General features: G+C 46.4%; 1 protein-coding gene across 1 annotated transcript in view; it reads left to right on the forward strand.

The window, feature by feature from the left end:
* The window catches only part of LOC147102559 (small ubiquitin-related modifier 3), a 35,653-nt gene extending 12,183 nt beyond the window's left edge, over positions 1–23,470 (forward strand). The window contains exons 2-4 of the mRNA XM_085963207.1: positions 19,197–19,325; positions 20,502–20,573; positions 22,800–23,470. Of these exons, the coding sequence (XP_085819333.1) occupies positions 19,197–19,325; positions 20,502–20,573; positions 22,800–22,862 (264 nt within the window). The 3' untranslated portion in view covers positions 22,863–23,470. The remainder of the gene's footprint in view (positions 1–19,196; positions 19,326–20,501; positions 20,574–22,799) is intronic.
* The last annotated feature ends 499 nt before the right edge of the window (positions 23,471–23,969 follow it).

The following is a 23,969-nucleotide window of genomic DNA, read 5'->3' on the forward strand; positions in this document are numbered from 1 at the left end:
GTGTCATCTGCAAACTGAAGTTATTCCCTGTGCACCCAAGTCCAGGTCATTAATATGTCAAAAAGAGCAGTGGTCCCAGCCAATGTTCCCACCGTACAGCTGTCTGGAGGTCCCGTGCAGCCGGCTCACAGGTTTTTAAATGGAAAAAAACGCGCATGCGTGGAAATTTGAATGGGCCGCGTAGCCCGTTAAAGGGGCTGCGCACCCAAAAATAAATGAAAGGGAACATTGGTCCCAACACCAGCTCCTGGGGGGGACACCACTGCACACTTCCCTCCAGCCTGGAAAAACAATCGTTCACTAATACTCTCTGCTTTCTGTATCTTAGCCAACTTCATATCCACACTGCCCCTTTAATCCCACGGACTTGCTAACAAGTCTATTATGTGGCACTTTATTTAACGCCTTTTGAAAGTACATGTACACTACCTTGATCAACCCTCTATTATTTCATTGAAGCGCGCAATCAAGTTTGTTAAACATGATTTGCCTTTAACAAATCCATTTTGGCTGTCAATTTATTTACCCATGTTCTTCCAATTGCCAATGAATTTTGTCCTGGATCATGGTGTCTTGAAGTTTCCCCACCACTGACGGTAGCCTGACGGGCCTGTAGTTGCCGGTTTAACCCCCTCCCCTTTTTCGAACAGTAGCGTAACATTTGCAACCCAACCCTTCGCACCACTCCCATATCCAAAGAGGATTGAAAGATTGTGGTCAGAACCTCCGCTATTTCCATCCTTAACTCCATCAGCAACCGAGGGTACATTCCATCCGGGCCGGATACCTTTTCTACTTTGAGCGCTTGTCAACCTTTTATGTACCTCTTTATCTATTTTTATCCTATCCCATTTCTTTACTCAGCTGTGGCTCAGTGGGTAGCACACTCGCCTCTGAGTCAGAAGGTTGTGGGTTCAAGTCCCACTGCAGGAACTTGAGCAGACAAAGCTAGGCTGACACTTCAGTGCCGTGCTGAGGGAGTGCTGCACTGTCAGAGGTGCCATCTTTCAGATGAGACGTTAAACCGAGGTCCCGTCTGCTCTCCCAGGTGGACGTAAAAGATCCCATGGTACTATTTCGAAGGAGAGCAGGGGAGTTCTCCCCGGTGTCCTGGGGCCAATATTTATCCCTCAACCAATATCACTAAAACAGATTATCTGGCCATTATCACATTGCTGTTTGTGGGAGCTTGCTGTGCGCAAATTGGCTGCCGCGTTTCCCACATTACAACAGTGACTCCACTTCAAAAAGTACTTCATTGGCTGTAAAGCGCTTTGAGACGTCTGGTGGCTGTGAAAGGCACGATATAAATGCAAGTCTTTCTTTAACCCCCTCCTTTACTTTGACACTGACAGCATCCTCTTTTGTGGAGACCAATACAAGGTATTCATTTAGTACCTCAGCCATGCCCTCTCCCTCCACAAGAAGATCTCCTTTTTGATCTCGAATCAGCCCCACCCTTTCTTTGACTCTATACATTTATAAAAGACTTTAGTGTTCCCTTTTATGTTACCTGATCTTTTCTCATACTCCCTTAACCCCCCCTTATTCCTTTTTCAGCTCTCCTCTGTACTTGCTGTATTCAGCTTGGCTCTCTGCTGTATTATGGACCTGACATTTATCATAAGCCTCCTTTTCCTGTTTCATTTTAATCACAATGACTTTAGTCATCCAGAAGCTCTACCTTTGAGCACTCTTCCTTTCCCCTCACAGGAATGTGCTTAGTCTACACCGGAACTATCTCCTCCTGAAGGCCTCCCATTGCTCACTTACCCGCCAATCTTTGATTCCAATCCACCTGGGCCAGATCTCTCTTCAACTCACTGAAATTAGCCCTCTTCCAGTAGTGTCTTCACCATTGATTGTTCCCTGTCCTTTTCCATAATTGCAATAAACCTCGTGATATTGTGCTACTTTACTTTCTGATTCGGAACACCCATCTTCCAAGACCTGATGTGTTTATTGTTATATTGAGATAGTTACATGTTTGTTCAATAAGAGGTGCTGAACTTTCCCATGTTGGTGGTTCAGTGAGTAGTGATCTGAACCATGCGTTTCTTGCCTCTGGAGCTTGGTATTCATAAAATGAAATGTTTTGGTTGGAATTAAACTACAACAGGAGTGTTGAAACGTTTTGGCTTGTTGGGCCAAGTGTCAATGGCGAGAGCGGGATAGCTGATTTTAAGCTGGTGTTAAATGTGTTGATGCTTTTAGGGTTTTAAAGTCTATTAAATATGATCTTGATCTTAGCGGGGATATGCTGACGGGGTTAGGTGAGGGGTCGTGTGTGGCTTGTGTGCAGCATAAACCGGTTGGACTGAATGGCCTGTTCCCGCGCTGTAGACTCGGTGTAACTGTTGTCACGTCCCTAGAGGGGTGAAAGCTTTCAGAAATCTGGAGCTTTTGATTCCCTCTCTACTGTTTTGCTGACTGGATTATGGTCATTGCTGGCAAAATAGACAAAAACACAGAAAGAAGCAGGCACATTTGTACAGGCCGGAGTGACCTTTTCTTCCTGTTCTCGTTTATCCTTTCCAGATTCTGGGAAGCCCATCAAATTGGTGCAGAGCTACCAGAAAACAGTGTTGTGCTTTATTCCTTGCAACCCTCCAGCGTTCTGCAAATGTCTCTAAATATCAGACTGTTTGACAGTGGAAGGCACCACAGCTGAGCGTGACCTCGTCCAGCGTCCGTATGAGTCGCGGGATAGCAATCTGGAGCAGCAGCCCTGGAGATTTACCCCTCGCTAGCCCGGGGTGCCGGGGATTTACCCCTCGCTAGCCCGGGGTGCCGGGGATTTACCCCTCGCTAGCCCGGGGTGCCGGGGATTTACCCCTCGCTAGCCCGGGGTGCTGGGGAGAGTTTTTACTCCAACTGCTACCCTGGCTGGCATCAGCTAATCGATTACTGACTGAGAATTCAATATGGAGCCTTCTGCTGTGTGTGGCTCAGTTAAATGCAATTTTCACCAACTGAAATATCCGTTTTCCACTCCTGCCTGTGATTATTCTTTACCTTCAGAAGTTTCATTAAATTGGGAGGGTTCACGGTGTGCAGGTTATCCATGAGCACGCTCAAAGGGCTGACTGATCATTTTTGTTCCTGGTCATTGCAGTGTTCAGTGTGGTTTCCGAGCTCTGTTATTCTATGCACTGTTCAGAAAGAACCTGTTGGCTGCATGCTTTCTGTCTGATATAATACTGGATATTTGGAATAAAATGTCCAGTATTGGTATGAGGTCCTTGGATATCATCAGCTTAATTCGCAGCCTTGTCGTGGGTTTTACTACGTTATAGGCGCTATATAAATGCGAGTTGTTTATTGGAATGCTTTTATCGAATTATCCTGCTGCTGTAATTCTTCATAGTGCTCACAATAATCTTTGGGTGTCAGTTGTATTGCAACTTGTCAGTGATAGTTTGGCAAGAAAACAATGTTTGGTCTAGGTTAGAGTTACTAAAGGAGTCGATGACAAGTTTGTGCTGTAATATAAGTTCTCCTGTGATTGATTTACTGTAAATGCAGCCTGCTTGTTGAATGAAAACATGTTGAATTGAAGGAGAAAAGTTTGAGTACCAGCTTTCCTGTACTGTGGCATGCAGTAGTAGGACATTGACATAGGCCCTTCCGTTCCTACATGTAGTTTTGTCTTGCGGGTTATTTAGCATGGGTGTGCTAATGCGCTTTAGCAAAAATGCCACCTAAAGCAATATGCTTGTAGGAGGCACTTAATTAATCATCTCTGGTTGATCCCATCACCGATACCATCAGTGCTCACCAGTACTGTACCCTAGTGTTATTGTGACAGACCTGTACCCACCAGCACTGTAATCCAGTGTTACACAGCTCAACGTGCTCTCTCCAGACCCAACCCAAGTTTGGAAGGACACGATCTGTACTTGCTATAGCACTGGATGCTTTTTACATTCGACATGGATCCCAAACATAGAAGATAGGAGCAGGAGTAGGCCATTCGGTCCCTCGAGCCTGCTCCGCCATTCAATGCGATCATGGCTGATCATCCAATTTCAGTACCCAGTCCCTGCTTTCTCCCCATACCCCTTGATCCCTTTAGCCTTAAGAAATATATCCAACTCCTTCTTGAATATATTTAATGAATTGGCCTCTACTGCCTTCTGTGGTAGAGAATTCCACAGGTTCACTGTAGTGTATGTACCTTTAAGAGCCCCTGTGTACTGTAATACCGGTAGTGACCATTCGGGTATATAAGCCTGTATAGCGTCTTGTATCTTTTAGTTCACCTCCAGACTTTGTTCAGTAAACACCTGTTAAACCAACTCCTGCATTCCGTGTCTCCATTAACACACGGATACAACAGTGGTGACGAATTGGAAACGGACTTACCTGCAATTCGGCAGCACCTCAAGGAGATCGATTCCTCAGATGAAGGTCGAAGAAGAAAAAACACAAAACTGTGGTTTCACCAGCTAGCCGGGCTGGTGGCAGATACTGCACTAATCCTTCCTGGGCGGCGGGCTGGGGCTCGATCGGGTGCCTCTGCAGCGGGGCCGAGCAGCGAGTCGGAAGGCGGAGGCAAACAGAGACGGAGGGTGGAGCACTCGGGAGACGGCCGGCGCTGCAAAGCAGGTCGGCGTTCGGACCAAGCAGAGGGAGGGAAAAATCCCAGAGAGTCCGGCGGGAACGAGTCTCCAACTATTAAAAATATCTGTGTAAATAAAAACCGCGGAGAACAGCGTTGTCGGCAGCGGCGGGAAAGCGCGGGAGGCGCCATTTTTTCTCGGCAGGGAAGAAAGGAAAGCGCGGGAGGCGCCATTTTTGATTTTCAGGATGCCTAAGACTGGCAATATTACTGCTTTCGATAGTAATATAGAAGATTGGACCACATGTGGAAAGAGTGGAGGTATATTGCACAGCGAATGAAGTAGAGGATGATAAAAAGGCATCGGTACTTCTAAATCTGATGGGCGCAAGTACATACGGGCTGTTACGAAACTTAATCACTCCAGCCAAACCGATGGACAAGAATTTTAAGGAGATTGTTGATACCCTACAGGAGCACTTAAACCCAACACTGCTGCTGATAGCGGAACGATTCAAATTCTTCGGGAGGAATCAGCACAAGAATGAAAGTAACGCTGATTACCTCACCGAATTAAGAAAGCTGTCAAAGCACTGCCAATTCGGGGCAGGACTGGCAGATTCTCTACGAGACAAATTCGTCTGCGGTCTCCTAAGTGAAGGAACACAGAAAAGGTTACTTTCTGAGAAAGATTTGACACTGGACAAGGCTTTCAGTATGGCTGTATCATACGAAGCAGCAGCAAGAGGAGCTGCAGAGATACAGCAAAAGCCACAGGACTTCGGCACCCATGAAATGACATGAGGTTTCGAGAGATGTTATCGCTGCGGCAGATCCACCCATGACCAGAGGGACTGCCGGTTCAAGGACAAAGCATGCAGGCAATGCGGAAAGATGGGACACATTGCACGTGTATGCCGATCTGGAAACAAAAAAATCCACTGACTGCAAAAAAAAATCAATAAGGAAAAGTACAGAAAGGTACAAATGAAGACGGACAGTAGCTCCGAAGACCAGAAGAGCGATAGCGACTCCGGAAACAAGAGACTAAGCTGTCTCAAATTACATAATGTAATTGCCAAAGAAGATTACCAGACCATTTGGGTTACCCTCACGATAGCGGGGTCCCCAGTTAAAATGGAGCTAGATACAGGATCAGCTCTGACCGTCATAAGTCGACGGGATTACGAGCGGCTATTTCCGCATATACCTTTGAAAGACACATCCATTATCTTGAAGACATATACGGGGCAGAAAGTATACCCCAGAGGGAAAATAAGGGTGCCTGTTGTATACAACGGCAAGGAAATACAGAAGTTGTATTTATACGTTCTACAAGATGGTGGTCCACCGCTGTTGGGACGTGAATGGATCAGGAAGATACGTTTAGACTGGCACTCCATTCAGGCACTGACGGTGACCAGTAAGAAAAAAAATGATGACGTCATACCTGAACGATTAAAAGACATCTTGGCCAACGCCAAGGAAGTGTTTCAACAGGAACTAGGAACCTTGAAAGGCGTCACCGCCTCAATAAAAGTGGAAGATGCGGCAATTCCCAAGTTTTTTAAGGCAAGGCCGGTGCCATACGCAATTCGTCCAGCAGTCGAGGCAGAGCTGGAGAATTTGGAAAAAGCAGGCGTATTATCCAAGGTAGATTGGAGCGAGTGGGCAACACCCATCGTCCCGGTCATGAAGAAAACGTTGAATAATGATAAATCTGAAGAACAGAGAAAAATTCGCATCTGTGGGGACTTCAAGGTGACTGTAAACCCGGTCCTTCATACGGCACAGTACCCTCTTCCGAGGATAGAAGATATTTTCGCCTCACTATCCGGAGGGAAACGTTTCACCAAAATTGACTTGGCACAGGCATATCTACAGATGGAGGTTGAGGAGGCCTCTTAAAAAGTATCTCACGATAAACACACACAAAGGCCTGTACCAGTACAATCGACTGGTTTTCGGAGTAGCATCAGCTCCAGCTATCTGGCAAAGAGCTATGGAGCAAGTCCTCCAAGGGATTCCGGGGACTCAATGCTACCTAGACGACATCCTTGTAACGGGAGAAAATGACAACGAGCACCTTGCCAATTTGGAGCAGGTGCTCACGAGGCTGAGAGAACGGGGCCTACGAGCAAATCGCCCCAAGTGCGAATTTTTCCAGAAACAAATATATTGTGGCCATATAATTAACGAAGAAGGGTTGCATAAGTCACCTGAAAAAATTGAAGCGGTCATAAAAGCCCCAGCACCTGAAAATGTCTCACAATTAAGGTCGTTCCTGGGATTGATAAATTACTATCATAAATTTTTACCGAACTTGTCAACTCTTCTGCACCCTCTTAATGAACTGCTACAAACGGGAGTAATTTGGAAATGGAGCGAAGACTGTAAACGTGCCTTCCATAAATGCAAAGGCTTGATCACGTCCAAGGAAGTGTTGGCTCATTACAACCCATCACTGCCAATCAGACTGGCGTGCGATGCATCCCCTTACGGCGTAGGAGTGGTATTATCGCATAGATTCACTGAAGGCTCGGAGCGGCCGATAGCTTTTGCGTCACGCTCATTGAACTCAGCGGAGCGTAACTACGCCCAGATCGACAGGGAAGCACTCAGCCTGGTGTGGGGAGTGAAGAAATTCAACCATTACCTACACGGACAAAAATTTACCTTATTGACTGACCATCAACCCCTCGTCTCCATATTCAACCCTAAAAAGGGCGTTCCCATTATGACAGCGCAAAGGCTACAGAGGTGGTCCCTTTTCCTAGGGGCACACCAATATGACATAGAATACAAAGGATCAAAACAGCATGGGAATGCTGACGGTTTATCGTGCCTACCGTTGCCAACGGTAGAAGAGGCACCTACAGTGGACCCAGTGGAGATGTTCCACTCAACCATAGTGGAATGTCTACCAGTAACAAATTCTACCATTGAAAAGGAAACGAGAAATGACCCGACTCTCTCTCGAGTCTACGATTTAACGGTGAAGGGATGGCCAGCACATGGCGAACCACTGTTGCCAGCATTCTCGCAAAGAAGAGAACAGCTGTCAGTGTGCCGAGGAACCTTGATGTGTGGATCCAGAGTGGTGATTCCACCCAAACTCCAGGATAAAGTGCTAAAGGAGCTTCACGAGGGGCATCTGGGTGGAGTGAAAATGAAGAACCTAGCCAGAGCGTTTGTGTGGTGGCCAGGTATCGATGGAGACATTGAAGAAATGACCAAGAGCTGTCTAGGATGCCAGAAGGTCCAAAACGCCCCACCACAAGCCCCTCTACATCCATGGGAGTGGCCCTCATCTCCATGGCAAAGGGTACATATCGACTTTGCTGGTCCATTTATGGACTCAATGTTCTTAATCGCGGTGGATGCACACTCCAAGTGGCCGGAGGTAATAAAGATGTCCTCCACCACCACGGAAAAAACCATCACAGTATTAAGGACCATATTTGCCAGGAATGGGCTGCCTGAACAGATCTGTTCTGATAATGGACCGCAATTTGTGTCCGAAGAATTCAGGAAGTTCTTAAAAAAACAATGGGGTTAAGCACTACACGTCCGCCCCATACCATCCCGCCACCAATGGATTAGCTGAAAGGTTTGTCCAGACCTTCAAGAAGGCCATGGGTAATGAAGACTTAAATCTACAACATAAGGTAGATAACTTCTTGTTTGCATACAGGAATGCAACACGTGGTTACAAACCAAACTCCCGCCATGATGTTTTTCAATAGAAGACTAAGATGCTGGCTGGATTTGATCAAGCCAAACATCAGAAGGGACGTAGAGAACCGGCAATTTCAAGGCATGAATGAAAGGCCAACTAGAACCTTCCAGATAGGTCAACAAGTTTTGGCCCGGGACTACCGTACCGAGAAATGGCAGCCTGGAACTATTTGCACACGACTAGGACCACTGATGTATACCGTGGACATTGGAGAAAGCATAATAAGGCGCCATGCTGACCAGATCATACAGTCATCCGAAAAGGGACAACCTACACCACAACTCTATACGCCTAATGATGAAGCAGAGATACCCATAGTATCTACCTCCGATCCGGTGATACTGGAACCAGATGAACCCGACACTGGCATTCAAGCCGAATCGACCTTGCCAAAAGAACCTACTACACCACCAAAAACGACTACACCACCGAGGCGTTATCCGGACCGAGTCAGGAAGCCTCCAGAGAGACATAAGAACATAAGAAATAGGAGCAGGAGTAGGCCAATTGGCCCCTCGAGCCTGCTCCGCCATTCAATAAGATCATGGCTGATCTGATCCTAACCGCCAATCCACTATGACAGGACTATCTCCTGAATCTAACAGAATTAGACACACGAAACAGGAGCAGGATCAGGCTACACTGCCCCTGGGCCCGCTCCGCTACCCACAGGGCCTGACCGATCCGAACCTAGACTCATGTCCAAATTCCTGCCCGCTCCCCGTAACCCTTAATTCCCTTTTCTTCTAGGAAACTCTCTATTTCTGTTTTAAATTTATGTAATGATGTAGCTTCGACAGCTTTTTGGGGCAGCATATTCCATGGACCTACCACCCTCTGAGTGAAGTAGTTCCTCCTCATCTCAGTTTTGAAAGAGCAGCCCCTTATTCTAAGACTATGCCCCCTAGTTCTAGTTTCACCCATCATCTGGAACATCCTCCCTGCATCCACCCGATCCAACCCCTTCACAATTTTATATGTTTCAATAAGATCGCCTCTCATTCTTCTGAACTCCAATGAGTAGAGTCCCAATCTACTCAACCTCTCCTCATATGTCCATCCCCTCATCCCCGGGATTAACCGAGTGAACCACCTTTGTACTGACTCGAGAGCAAGTATGTCTTCTTAAGTATGGACACCAAAACTGTATGCAGTATTCCAGGTGCGGTCTCACCAATACCTTGTACAACTGAAGCAATACCTCCCTATTTTTATATTCTATCCCCCTAGCAATGAAAGCCAACATTCCATTGGCCTTAATCACTTGCTGCACCTGCATACTAACCTTTGAGTTTCGTGCACCAGGACCCCCAGATCCCTTTGTACTTCAGTACTTTCCAGTTTCTTGCCATTAAGATAATAACTTGCTCTACAATTTTTCCTGCCAAAGTGCATAATCTCACACTTTCCAGTATTGTATTCCATCTGCCAAATCTCTGCCCACTTACTTAGCCTGTCTATGTCCCCTTGCAGGTTTTTTATGTCCTCCTCACTCACTACTTTCCCTCCCATCTTAGTATCATCTGCAAACTTTGATATGTTACACTCGGTCCCCTCCTCCACATCGTTAATATAGATTGTAAAGAGTTGGGGACCCAGCACTGACCCCTGCGGAACACCACTGGTTACTGATTGCCAGTCTGAGAATGAACCATTTATCCCAACTCTCTGCCTTCTGTTAGATAGCCAATCCTCTATCCATGCCAGAATATTACCCCCAATCCTGTGATTTTTTACCTTAAGCAATAATCTTTTGTGTGGCACCTTGTCAAATGCCTTTTGGAAGTCTAAATACACTACGTCCACTGGTTCACCTTTATCCACCCTATATGTTACTTCCTCAAAGAACTCCAGCAAATTTGTCAAACATGACTTCCCCTTCATAAAACCATGCTGACTTTGTCTTATTAAATTATGATTATCCAAATGTCCTGTTACTGTCTCCTTAATAATGGACTCCAAAATTTTACCTACCACAGATGTTAGGCTAACCGGTCTATAGTTTCCAGCCTTCTGTCTACTGCCCTTTTTAAATAAGGGTGTTACATTAGCAGTTTTCCAGTCTGCCGGGACCTTTGCTGAGTCCAGGGAGTTTTGGAAGATTATTACCAATGCATCCACAATCCCTACCGCCACTTCCCTCAAGACCCTAGGATGTAAGCCATCAGGTCCAGGTGATTTATCCGCCTTGTGTCCCATTATTTTACCGAGTACCACTTTCTTAGTGATTTTGATCGTGTTTATCTCCTCCCCCCCCCCCCATAGCCCCCTGCTTGTCCAGTGTTGGGATATTCTTGGTGTCCTCTACTGTAAAGACTGATACAAAATATTCATTCAGTGTTTTTGCCATCTCCATATTTCCCACCATTAATTTCCCGGTCTCATCCTCTAAGGGACCAACATTTACTTTAGCCACCCTTTTTCTTTTTATATAACTATAAAAACTCTTACTATCTGTTTTTATATTTTTTGCTAATTTACTTTCATAATCTATCTTCCCTTTCTTAATCAATCTTTTTGTTATTTTTTGCTATCTTTTAAAATTTTCCCAATCCTCTATCCTCCCACTAGATTTGGCTACCTTATATGCCCTTGTTTTTAGTCGAATACTATCCTTAATTTCTTTACTTAGCCATGGATGGCTGTCTTTTACACCCTTTTCTTAGTGGAATATATATTTTTTGGAAGTTGTAAAATAACTCCTTAAATGTACACCACTGATCATGTATCGTCTTACCCTTTAATCTATTTTCCTAATCCACTCTACTCAATTCCGCTCTCATACCTTCATAGTCTCCTTTATTCAAGCTTAGCACGCTTGTTTGCGATACAGCCTCCTCACCCTCTAATTGAATATGGAATTCAACCATGTTATGGTCACTCATTCCAAGGGGATCCTTTACTAGGACATTTTTAATTAATCCTGTCTCGTTACACAGGCCCAGATCTAAGGTTGCTTGCCCTCTGGTCGGTTCAGTTACATACTGCTCAAGAAACCCATCCCTAATACACTCAATGAACTCATCCTCAAGGCAGCCCTGCCCAATTTGATTTGTCCAATTAATATGATGGTTAAAATCCCCCATAATTATAGATGTTCCCTTATTACAAGCCTCAACTATTTCCTGATTGATACTCCGTCCAACCGAGTTGCGACTGTTCGGAGGCCTATAGACTACGCCCACTAGTGTTTTTTTCCCCTTATTATTCCTTATCTCCACCCAAACTGTTTCATTATCCTGATCTTTTGACCCAATATCATTTCTCTGTATTAGTGATTCCTTCCTTTATTAACATAGCCACCCCACCTCCCCTTCCTTCCTGCCTGTCCTTCCTGATTGTTAAATAACCTGGTATGTTTAGTTCCCAGGCATTGTCACCCTGCAGCCATGTTTCTGTAATGGCCACAAGATGATACCCATATGTAGCTATTTGTGCCATTAACTCGTCTATTTTGTTACGAATGCTACGTGCATTCAGATAGAGAACTTTCAGATGTGTTTTGTGACACTTAGTTCCTGCTTTTGCCCTTTTTATTACTTTACCTTTTACTCCATACCTTCTGCCCCTTCCTGACACGCTCTGGTTTTTAATTTCCCCACTGCTACCTAAGTCTATGACCTTCTCTGTTGTCATTTTTATTATTTGTTCTCTAGGAACCTCCCCCCCCACTAGTTAGTTTAAAGCCCTCTCTACAGCCCTAGTTATATGATCCGCCAGGACTCTAGTCCCAGCACTGGCCAAGTGAAGCCCGTCCCAACGGAACAGCTCCCTCCTGCCCCAGTACTGGTGCCAGTGTCCCAGGAAGCAAAACCCATTTCTCCCACACCAGTCTTTGAGCCACGCATTTAACTCTCTTATTTTATTTGTCCTAGCCAAATTCGCTCGTGGCTCAGGTAATAATCCAGAGATTATTACCCTTGAGGTTCTGTTTTTTAATTTGACCCCTAGCTGCTCATACTCCTTTAACAGAACCGGCTTCCTAGTCCTATCTATGTCGTTTGTACCAACATGGACCATGACGACTGGATCCACCCCCTCCCACTGCAAGTTTCTTTCCAGCCCAGAGGACTTATAATTGATTAACTGCAGCAAATGTGTCGATTATTGTTCTTGTAAACATGTTAATTAATGATTACTTAAAATGTTATGTACTAATTATCTAAAAGGGGAGGAATTGTAGTGTATGTACCTTCAAGAGCCCCTGTGTACTGTAATACCGGTAGTGACCACTCGGGTATATAAGCCTGTATAGTGTCTTGTATCTTTTAGTTCACCTCCAGACTTTGTTCAGTAAACACCTGTTAAACCAACTTCTGCATTCCGTGTCTCCATTAATACACGGATACAACATTCACCACTCTCTGGGTGAAGAAATTCCTCCTCATTTTTGTCCTAAATGGCCTACCCCTTATCCTTAGACTGTGACCCCTGGTTCTGGACTCCCCGACCGTCGGGAACATCCTTCCTGCATCTAGTCTGTCCAGTCCTGTCAGAATTTTATAAGTTTCAATGAGATCCCCTCATTCTTCTAAACTCCAGCAAGTATAAGCCCAATCGACCCAATCTCTCCTAATACGTCATTCCTGCCATCCCAGGTATCAGCCTGGTGAATCTTCGCTGAACTCCTTCCATGGCAAGAATATCCTTCCTCAGATAAGGTGACCAAAACTGCGCACACTACTCAAGATGTGGTCTCACCAAGGCCCTGTACAACTGCAGCAAGACATCCTTGTTCCTGTACTCAAACCCTCTCACTATGAAGGCCAGCATACCATTTGCCTTCTTAACCGCCTGGGACCTCTACTGCCTAGAAGGACAAGGGCAGCAGGCGCATGGGGACACCACCCCCTCCAAGTCACACACCACCCTGACTTGGAAATATATTGCCGTTCCTTCATCGTCGCTGGGTCAAAATCCTGGAGCTCCCTCCCTAACAGCACTGTGGGAGCACCTTCACCACACGGACTGCAGCGGTTCAAGATGGCGGCTCACCACCACCTTCTTGAGGGCAACTAGGGATGGGCAATAAATGCCGGCCTTGCCAGCGACGCCCACATCCTGTGAATGAATAATTTAAAAAATTCCCACCACTGCCATCGTGAGACCTCAGTGGCTACAAGATCTCTGCCTATGTCCTTGGGGTGAAGTCAAATGGAGGACAAATATTTCCCCACTGAAAATGAGGATTCTATTGTGGATGGCTACACAGCAGAGCTTGACAGAGGCCTGGGAAGGGACTGGGGAATGGTGCATTTTCTGAGGAATGCTGTCTGTTGCATAATGTCTTTTTTCTACAACCAATGTTCCCTCTAAATTTTTTTTGTGTGCGGTCCCTTTAAATTTGCTGCACGACCACTGTCACGTGTGGTGTGGTATTTCCAGCGTCAACAGCTGGTGAGCAGCCTGCACGGTGTTAGATCCGTGGTTCAGTGGATAAGTAATTACACGGATGCTGTACATAAACAAATAACAGGTCTTTACTGGAGGAGGGTAATTTCTAGACTGGGGTACAGAGGCATGCGCACAGCTTATATACCGGTGTGGTCACTGCCGGTACTACAGTATACAGGAGCTGTAAAAAGTAGTTCTGACTTAAAGCACATACACTACAATTCCTCCCTTTTTAGATTAATAATACCCCCTTAATATTCAAATAACAATTACATTTTTACATGTACATTCAATAACAAAAGTCCATTTATAGATTCAGTCTTTGGGGCGGCTTCCTGACCCTTTCGGGATAGCGCCTTTCCGGAGGTTCTTGTTCTTGGTGCAGAGGCGATTCTGACCCCTTTTCATCAGGTAGTTCATCGGGTTCCACTGCTACTGGGTCTGAAGTAGATGCTACCGGTATGTCGGGTTCATCCCCAGGTACTCGAGACATGGGGTTGACGCCTTCCTGTGACGCTAAGATCTGATCGACGTGGCGTCTCACAATGTTCTCCCCGACATCCACTGTGTACATTAATGGCCCCTGCCTTGTACATATCGTTCCGGGTTGCCACTTCTCTGTTCGATAGTCACGGGCCAAGACTGGTTGCCCTACATTGAAGCTCCTTGTCGGCTTCTCGTTGATGTGCTGGAATTGTTTGTCCTCAACATTTCTTTGCACATTTGGTCTGAGCAAGTCCAGACGAGATCTCAACCTTCGGTTAAAGAACATCATGGCCGGGGTCTGGTTGGTAACTGCATGTCGCGTTTCGGTAGGCTAATAAGAAATTGTCCATCTTATGCTGTAGTGGAATTTCCTCGTCGCACATGGCCTTTATCGCCGCCTTAAAGGTTTGTACGAACCTCTCAGCCAATCCATTGGTGGCTGGATGATACGGGGCGGATGTGTAATGCCTTACCCCATTCCTTTTCATGAATTTTTAGAACTCGTCGGACACAAACTGTGGTCCATTATCAGAGCAGATCTGCTCTGGCAAACCGTTTCTGGCAAATATGGTCCGTAGGACTGCAATCGTTTTCTCTGTAGTGGTTGAAGACATCTTTATCACCTCAGGCCACTTTGAATGAGCATCCACTGCTATTAAGAACATTGAGTCCATGAATGGACCAGCGAGATCAATGTGCACCCGTTGCCATGGAGAGGAGGGCCACTCCCATGGGTGTAGAGGGGCATGTGGTGGTGCATTTTGGACCTTCTGGCATCCTAAGCAGCTCCTGGTTAGGTCTTCGATTTGTTGATCGATTCCCGGCCACCACACGTAAACCCTAGCAAGGCTTTTCATTTTCACTCCCCCCAGATGACCTTCATGTAGCTCCTTTAGCACTCTCTCCCTTAACTTGGGTGGAATTACCACTCGGGATCCACACATCACTGTCCCCTGGCATACTGACAGCTGTTCTCTTCTGGATGAGAATGCTGGCAACAGTGAGTCGCCATGTGTTGGCCATCCCCTCACCGTCAATTCATATACCCGTGACAGCGTCGGATCATTGCGGGTCTCCTCTATATCCGCGTTTGTTACTGGCAATCGTTCAATTATCGACGAATAAAATATCTCGATAGGGTCCACTGCTGGTGCTTCCTCCACCGTAGGCAGTGGCAGGCGCGATAGCCCATCAGCGTTCCCATGCTGTTTCATGCCTTTATATTCTATTTCATATTGATTCGCCCCTAGAAACAGGGACCATCTTTGTAACCACTGTGCAGTCATTGCTGGCACGCCCTTCTTAGGATTAAAGATGGAGACAAGTGGTTGGTGGTCAGTCAGCAAGGTGAACTTCTGCCCATGCAGATAATGGTTGAATTTTTTTACTCCCCATACTAGGCTGAGGGCCTCCCTGTCAATCTGGGCGTAGTTGCGCTCGGCTGAGGTTAGTGACCGAGACGCAAAGCCTACTGGCCTCTCCAACCCGTCTGGGAATTTGTGCGACAGCACCGCTCCAGTGCCGTAGGGTGATGCATCACATGCCAAACGAATTGGCAGTGCTGGGTTGAAATGGGCCAACACCTCTTTTGATGTGATCAACTCTTTACACTTCTGGAAAGCTCACCTACGTTCGTCATCCCACTTCCATGGTACCCCTGTTTGCAGTAGGGTGTTCAGCGGGTGTAATACCGTAGACAAATTTGGTAAGAACTTGTGGTAATAGTTTACCAGCCCGAGGAACAACCTCAGTTGTGACACATTTTCCGGTGCTGGAGCCTTGACTACTGCCTCAATCTTGTCAGGGGACTTATGTAATCCCTCTTCATCGATGACATGGCCGCAATAAGAGATCTGTTTCTGGAAAAACTCGCACTGGTGGCGATTAGCTCGTAGCCCATATTCCTTTAATCTGGCGAGCACCTTCTCCAAGTTAGTGAGGTGATCACCGTCATTTTCGCCCGTGACCAAGATGTCGTCCAAATAACACTGGGTCCCTGGAATCCCTTGCAGGACCTGATCCATCGCCCTTTGCCAGATAGCCGGAGCCGAGGCTACTCCAAACACCAGCCGGTTGTATTGATAGAGACCTTTATGGGTGTTGATCGTAAGGTAATGTTTCGAAGCTTCTTCTACCTCCATTTGCAAGTACGCCTGGGCTAGATTAATTTTGGTGAAGTGTTTACCACCAGATAGCGAGGCAAAAATATCCTCAATTCGTGGAAGCGGATATTGCACCATGTGAAGGACTGGGTTCACTGTCACCTTAAAATCCCCACAGATGCGGACCACCTTTGGTTCCCCAGGCGTATTACTCAATGACCTCTTCATTACAGGAATGATGGGTGTAGCCCACTCGCTCCAGTCCACTTTGGACAGTACTCCTGAACGTTCCAACCCTTCCAGCTCTGCTTCAACCGCTGGTCTGATCGCATAAGGCACTGGTCTGGCCTTCAGAAACTTTGGGCTTGCATTATCCTCTATTTTAATTGTTGCTGTTATTCCTTTTAGTGTTCCTAATCCCTCCTGGAACACTTCTTTTGCGTCAGTTAGCATTTTTGACAGTCGTCCAGGTGTGACGTCGTCATCCTTTTTGGCCTCCACCTTCAGTGCCTGTATGGAATGCCAATCTAAATGTATCTTCCGGATCCATTCACGTCCTAGCAGTGGTGGTCCTCCATTTGGCAATACATATATATCCATTTTAGGTATTTCCTGACCTTTATATGTCACTTTCACCCTTATTTTTCCTTTGGGGTAGACTTTTTGCCCCGTATACGTCTTCAAGACAATTTCTGTAGCTTTCAAGGGTATGTGTGAAAATAGCCGCTTGTAGTCTCTTTGATTTATGATTGTTAGAGCTGACCCTGTGTCCAATTCCATTTCCACTTGGACTCCGTCTATCTTGAGTATAACCCAGATAGTCTGGTGATCCTCCATTTCGGTTACATTATGTAGTTTCAGACAACCCAGCTCCTTGCTTCCGGAGTCTGTGTCACTTTTCTGTTCGTCTGAACCACTGTCCATCACCTGGTGTACCTTTTTGTACTTCTCCTATGGAGATTTCTTACTGTTGGTTTTCTTCCCAGACCTGCAGACTCTTACTATGTGTCCTGCTTTCCCACACTGTCTGCACACTTGGTCCTTGAACCAACAATCTTTCTGGTCATGTGTTGTTCTGCCGCAGCGATAGTACTTCCCTGTTCCATAGGACATTTCGTTGGTGCCGTATTCTTGCGGTCTCCGTTGTATCTCTGCAGCGCCCCTTGCGGCTGCTTCGTGTGATACTGCCATATTGAAAGCTTTGTTCAGCATAAGGTCCTTTTCTGATAGAAGCCGTTTCTGGGTTCCTTCACTTTGTAGCCCACACACAAACTTGTCCCTTAACGTGTCTGCTAGTCCCGCTCCAAACTGGCAGTATTTCAATAGCTTCCGCAGTTCCGTTAGGTACTCAGCATTGCTTTCGTCTTTGTGTTGGTTCCTTTTATGGAACTTAAATCGTTCTGCTATCAGCAGCGGTGTGGGGTTTAAGTGGTCCTGTAGGATTTCTACTATGCTTTCAAAATTCTTGTTTACCGGCTTCTCTGGGGTTATTAGATTTCGCAGTAACCCATAAGTTTTTGCACCCATGGAATTTAACAGAACCAGTGCTTTATTAGCATCTGGCACTTCATTCGCCCTGCAGTACACCTCAATACGTTCCACATATGTCGCCCAATCTTCGACTTCATTGTCGAACGTAGAGATACTGCCACTCTTCGGCATCCTTGGTTGTGCGTTAACTATCCCCAATGGCGCCTCCCGCGCTTCCCCTTCTTCTCCGCTGGCACAAAATGGCGTCTCCCGTGCTTTCCTTCCCGCGCTCGCCCGTCTTCGCAAAATGGCGTCTCCCGCGCTCTTCCTTCTCCGCGGCTCATTGGCGCTTCCCGCGCGCTCCCTGCTTCTCCGCAGCTCAATGGCGCCTCCCGCGCTCTCCCTGCTTCTCCGCGGCTCAATGGCGTCTCCCCTTGCTTCGCCCCGCGGACCCTGATCAGCCCGTGATCCCTGGCTGTGCTCCGCGCGTTCTTTTGATATTTGTCGACGCTGCTCAGTCTAGAACCCGGCTGTTTCTTACCCTCTCTCCGGTTTGCAGTATTTTTCCTCGACGCCGCTCGGTGATCAACCCCCGGCTGCGCCCTGCTCTCTTCACCCTCTTTCTTACCCCGTCGACGCTGCCCGGCTCTCTCTCTGCCGTCGGTCGGCTCCAGCCACCGCTGCTCGGGAAGGGTCTGCTTTGGACCTGTCGTCGGTCTCTTACTGTCCGTTGTGGCTGGGGAACCAAGCCCGGCATGGACCAGGTGAGCCGGATGGCCTGTTTCTGTGCTGGAGGCTCTATGTAATTGCAGCACCAAAATGTTTTTTGTTTAGAACAATGCAGATTATTGGGTGATCTGATAAGAGTTTGAATTTATGAAAGGATGGGACGGGGAGAGAGAAGCAAACTGTTTCTCGTAGTTGAGGGTCTAGAACGAGGGGCCACAAATACAAGGTTAAATGTCAGATTTAGAACAGAGGGCAGGAGAAACTTCTTCACACAGAGTTGTGAGGCTGTGGAATTCACTAACATTGAAGATTAGGTTGGAGAGGTGGATGAAGGGAAAGTGGTTGCAGGAATATGGGAACAGGGTGGGTAAAGACGATTAGAACTATGTGCTCACATGGAGGGTAAAGGCTAACATGGACTGGTTGGGCCGAATGGCCTGTTTCGGTGTTGTAACCTCGATGTATTCATACTGCCACCCCAGCTGATTGCAGCTAACTGCGCTAATCTGGGATATGGTGTGATTTAGTTACAGGCGGGGTTTACCAGCGGAACCACTGGGGGGCACTGCAGTTTAGTGATGTAATCGCGTTGATCGTACTGGTGTGACTGGCCATCGTTTCTGGTTTGGGAAGTGTCTGCTACCTAACTCCATCTGAGAGATTCCACTCGTGCTCATGCCCATCCTCACCCCCTGGATTCCTTTTTTCCCCACAGGATGTGCTGAAATCAGAAAACGACCACATTAACCTGAAGGTGGCAGGCCAAGATGGTTCCGTTGTGCAGTTCAAAATCAAAAAGCATACACCTCTAAGCAAACTGATGAAAGCGTACTGTGAGCGCCAGGTATGTGAACTTGAGTTGCAGTGTACAAATCTGGAAGGCTTGTAGCATTGGAGACGGACTTGAAGCTGACTTTCACATCCCCACAGAATAGTGGACATTGTCCATGAATTGGAGGGTAAATCAGGCCTGTGCCGCGAGCAGCTTTTTAAAATGTTGCTGTGCGCTTATCCCTGGCTTGGAGGTAAAGACCCTGTTAAATGTGGAGTCAAGCCAGCCTGTGATCAGAATCCATTATTGATTGAGGGTTTTAGTACCAATCGGTGAGATAAATAAAGCCAGCTCTATGGCTGCTATTGGCTCAGTGTGTAAGTACTCCCTGTGTGTGGTACTAAGCCACATGGTAGACGGAGGTCCCAGGTTTCAACATCGGGCTCTGCGGAATTAGCTGATCTTAGCTGAGGTGATAAAGTAAGTGAAAAGGAGTGTGAATTGTTGGATTTTCAATTGTCAGGTTTTTGGGGGGGAAAAATATGTTCCAATGGACCTCAATGCTCCTGATTTAGACCAGGGATTTTGTCCCAGATCACTGCCAGTGACCAGTGCGGCAAAGTGTATTTGTGTGTGGACTTTGGATGAGAACAGGATGGAGCTTGATTGTGATACGATTGAATGGCAACTAGCGATATTCACCACTGGACACGTGTGTGAAGTATGGTCACCGCTGACAACACTTGGAGCCGTGCGCCAGGCAGACCACGCTTTGGGGGAAGCATTTTTATAAAATGAAAAGCTCACTTTTGGAGAATAAATTGTTTCTCAGTACTCTCCGTTTTCATCTGCTTCTTGACGCAAACCTGTTTCCCTGTACTTGCCGATCGCTGCAATAATCTGGGAAATGCACCTGTTCCCAGGCCTCTGCCAGTGAGCTGCCGCAGAGAGGAGCCAGCAGAACTCGCTGTAGTTCTCCCTCTTAAACAATCCCCACCACCCCTGTGGGGAATTATCTTCTCCAGACAACATAGATAAATTGGTGGCTCCCTTGTGTGGAGGGCAGCAGGCAGGGGTTGATGTCCTGTCACACTGTCACAGGGCAGCTCCTGGGAGACCGATCACACAGTTATTGAGAAGCTGTGGTTCCTGGCCCCACGATCAGTCCATGGTGTATCTCGGTGTTGGGTGGTAAAACTACTGATCGCTGCTCATTTTCTGGCCTCTCATACTTTTTCCTATTTCTAGGGTTTGGCAATTCGACAGATCAGATTCCGGTTTGATGGACAGCCGATTAATGAAACAGACACACCTGCACAGGTATGACCTGACCCTGACACGAGGCTCCACAGTGGAAGAATGTAGAGGCCTGGGGGCAGGCGGGTGGGCAGTGGTGACACTTCCAGATATTGGTGAATCCCTTTCATTGAGTAATGTATTGTCGCAGCTGTAGGACTGCGCTCACCTCTTCCTCTGCTGCCGGGGCTGGATGGATAGCTTGCTCCTCTGTGCCATTTGCCCACCACTGCAGCTAGTGAAGTGCTGCCCAATTTTACCCCATTGCCCATCCTCGGAACACCAGCCCTTAGCAGCCAGTCCTAGTGGTCTAGGAGCATGGTAATTACCTGCTGTCAGTTGGAGAATACATTTTTGGGGGCTGATGAGGTACTTTGCTGGAGTTCTAGGGCAAGGTGACTGTATGGCTGCAGTAAGAGCAGTTGCTTTGTTGAGGTGCTGGCGTCCTGTGGGAAGGAGGTGGACTCTAAGACTCAGTGCTACAGAATCACTCATTGAGTAAATTCACTGGCTGGATTGGACTGAGCTGTACAGACAAGAATGGTCCCAGGTTCAATCTTGGGTCTCTGCTTAATTAGCCTATCAGAGAGAAAATAAAAGCTGTAACTACAGAGAAAATAAAATCTAACTACTGAGCGAGAAAGAAAATATAATCACTGACTATCGGTCCAACTGGGATGCATCCCAGGTTACTGAGGGGAGTACGGGTGGAAACTGCAGAATTTCTGACCATAATCTTCTAATCCTCCTTAGATATGGGAGGACTGGAGGATTGCAAATGTTACATCGCTGTTCAAAAAAGGGGAGAGAGGTAAACCCGACAACTACAGGCCAGTCAGCCTGACGTCAGTGGTTGGAATTTCTTTTAGAGACAATAATCCGGGACAATATTAATTGGCACTTGGGAAAAGTATGGGCTAATAAATGAAAGTCAGCATGGATTTGTTAACAAAAAATTGTGTTTGACTAACTTGATTGAGTTCTTTGATGTAACGGAGAGGGTTGATGTGTTTATGGACTTTCTAAAAGCTTTTATTAAAGTATTGGATAATAGACTTGTTAACAAAATAAAAGCCCATGGTATTAGAAGGACAGTTGGCAGCATGGAGACAAAATTGGTTAAGAGACAGAAAGCAGAGAGTAGTGGTGAAGGGTTGTTTTTCAGACTGGAGGGCAGTATACCGCGGCGTTCCCCAGCGGTCAGTATTGGGACCACTGCTCTTTTTGATATATATTACTGACCTGGACTTGGGCATTCAGGGCATAATGTCAAAGTTTGCAAATAACACGAAACTCAGAAATGTAGTAAACAATGAGGAGAACAGCAACAGACTTCAAGAGGACATCGACGGACTGGTGAAATGGGCAGACACACGGCAGATGAAATTTAACAGAGTATGTGAAGTGATGTATTTTTGTCGGTAGAATGAGGAGAGGCAATATAAACTAAAGGGTACAATTTTAAAGGGGTGCAGGAGCAGAGAGACCTGGGGGTGTGTACACAAATCGTTGATGGTGGCAGGAGAAGGCTGTTTATAAAAACCATATGGGATCCTTGGCTTTATAGAGGCAGAGAGTACAAGAGATAGGACGTTATGCTAAACCTTTATAAAACGCTGGTCCGGCCCCAGCTGGAGTATTGTGGTCAGTTCTGGGAACCGCACTTTAGGAAGGATGTCGAGGCCTTAGTGAGGAAGAGATTTACTAGAATGGTACCAGGGATGATGGACTTCAGTTTTGTGAATAGACTGGAAAAGCTGGGGTTGATCTCGTTAGAGCAGAGAAATTAAGAGGAGATTTGACAGCGTTGTTTAAAGTTATGAACGGTATTGATAGTGGAGAAACTGGTTACCGACTCTTCTGCCACTAGAAACAGAGGGCACAGATTTAACGTGATTGGTAAAAGGGGGAGGCGAGGAGAAATATTTTCAGCAGTGAGTTGTTGTGATCTGGAATGTGCTGCCTGAAGGGCGGTGGAAGCAGATTCAATAGTAACTTTCAAAAGAAATTGGAGAAATACTTGAAGGGGAACAAATGACAGGACTATGAGGAAAGAGCGGGAGAGTGAGACTAATTGGAGAGCTCTACCGAAGTGCCGACACAGGCCGGAGATACTGAGGGAGAGAGAAAATTAAATCTGTAACTACTGGCGGAGTGCAGGATTTCCAGTGTCAGCTGCAGTACAGTGCGTGGCCTTGCCCGGCCGGCGTGGCCTTGCCCCGCTCTCTCAGTTGTCTTGTGTTGTTGCAGTTGGAGATGGAAGATGAGGACACGATCGACGTATTCCAGCAGCAGACTGGGGGCCAGTACTGACAGCTCTCGCTCCCCGTGTGATTGTCCGATCCCTGGATCATCAGCGCTTCTGACAAAGCAGCAAGTTATTCTCAGCAGCAATTTGGAAAACACTTGTAGAATATTTTACGTCCACGTACACCTTCATAAGAGCTTTTATGGTTTGCTGGTTAATCTTATCACATTCGATTTTAAATAATAAAAATGACCAGTTTATACAGAACAGTCGGAATCAAATGGTTTTTACTGAAGTGTCCAACAGTATGATTACTCGACCAAATCAGATTTCTAAGTCCAAAAAAATCCATTTTAGCAAACTATTTTTTTATTCTATCTGTTTGTTTGGCTCCTGATCTAGCTTTTAAAAATTTGTAATAAGGTAAATTATTCATTTCATTGTTTTAAGGTGGTTGAAACTGGCATAGCTCGCTCAACGATTGCCATTTCCTATAACAGTGGAAGGACAGACCCATTATTTTATACAATTTGTATTGTTGTAGACCCACAGAACATTCTTGGTGCTGTATTAGTGTAAAGTAGGTCAGAAGAGGAGTTCCCTCATTTTGTTTTCCTCATGTATGTGTCTCTGTTGTTTCATAAATTCCTTATTAAAATAATTAAAAACTGAAGTGTTATGTTTAGTATCTCTCGTGTTTTTAGCATTGTGTAATAGGATTCTGGGTCCGCTGTTCAAAGCGCTCAGTACCTGAGCCACATGGACCAGTATGGTCCTGGGTTTGATCCGCGATCTGTTTCTCGCACCCAGGCCGGATTGCTGGATTGGTGAGGTAGTCTATGTTGCAGACCCTTTCAAAGACCCGGCACAGGTAAGATGGGGCGAATGGCCTCCTGTGTTGTAGGGATGAAATCCTTCAGCCTGGATTGCTGTCACTCAATCTATTAACTGGGAGCCTGAGTGCAACCAGCACCCTATTGGGGAGCTGGAATGTCCTATGCTCCTGCTATTAATGTCAGCTTGGCTCAGTCAGTAGCACTCTCGCTGAATTAGTGTTGCCCCGACTCCAGTGCAGCACTGAGGGAGAGCCACATTGTCAGAAGTGTCATCCTTTGGATACTTTAAACCACATCAGTACGCCTCCTGCTTCAGCTCCGCTGACTTGCGCTGGA

Source organism: Somniosus microcephalus, chromosome 21 (genome assembly GCF_052327205.1).
Source record: "Somniosus microcephalus isolate GS21.2 chromosome 21, FLI_Smic_1.0, whole genome shotgun sequence".
NCBI lineage: Eukaryota > Metazoa > Chordata > Chondrichthyes > Squaliformes > Somniosidae > Somniosus > Somniosus microcephalus.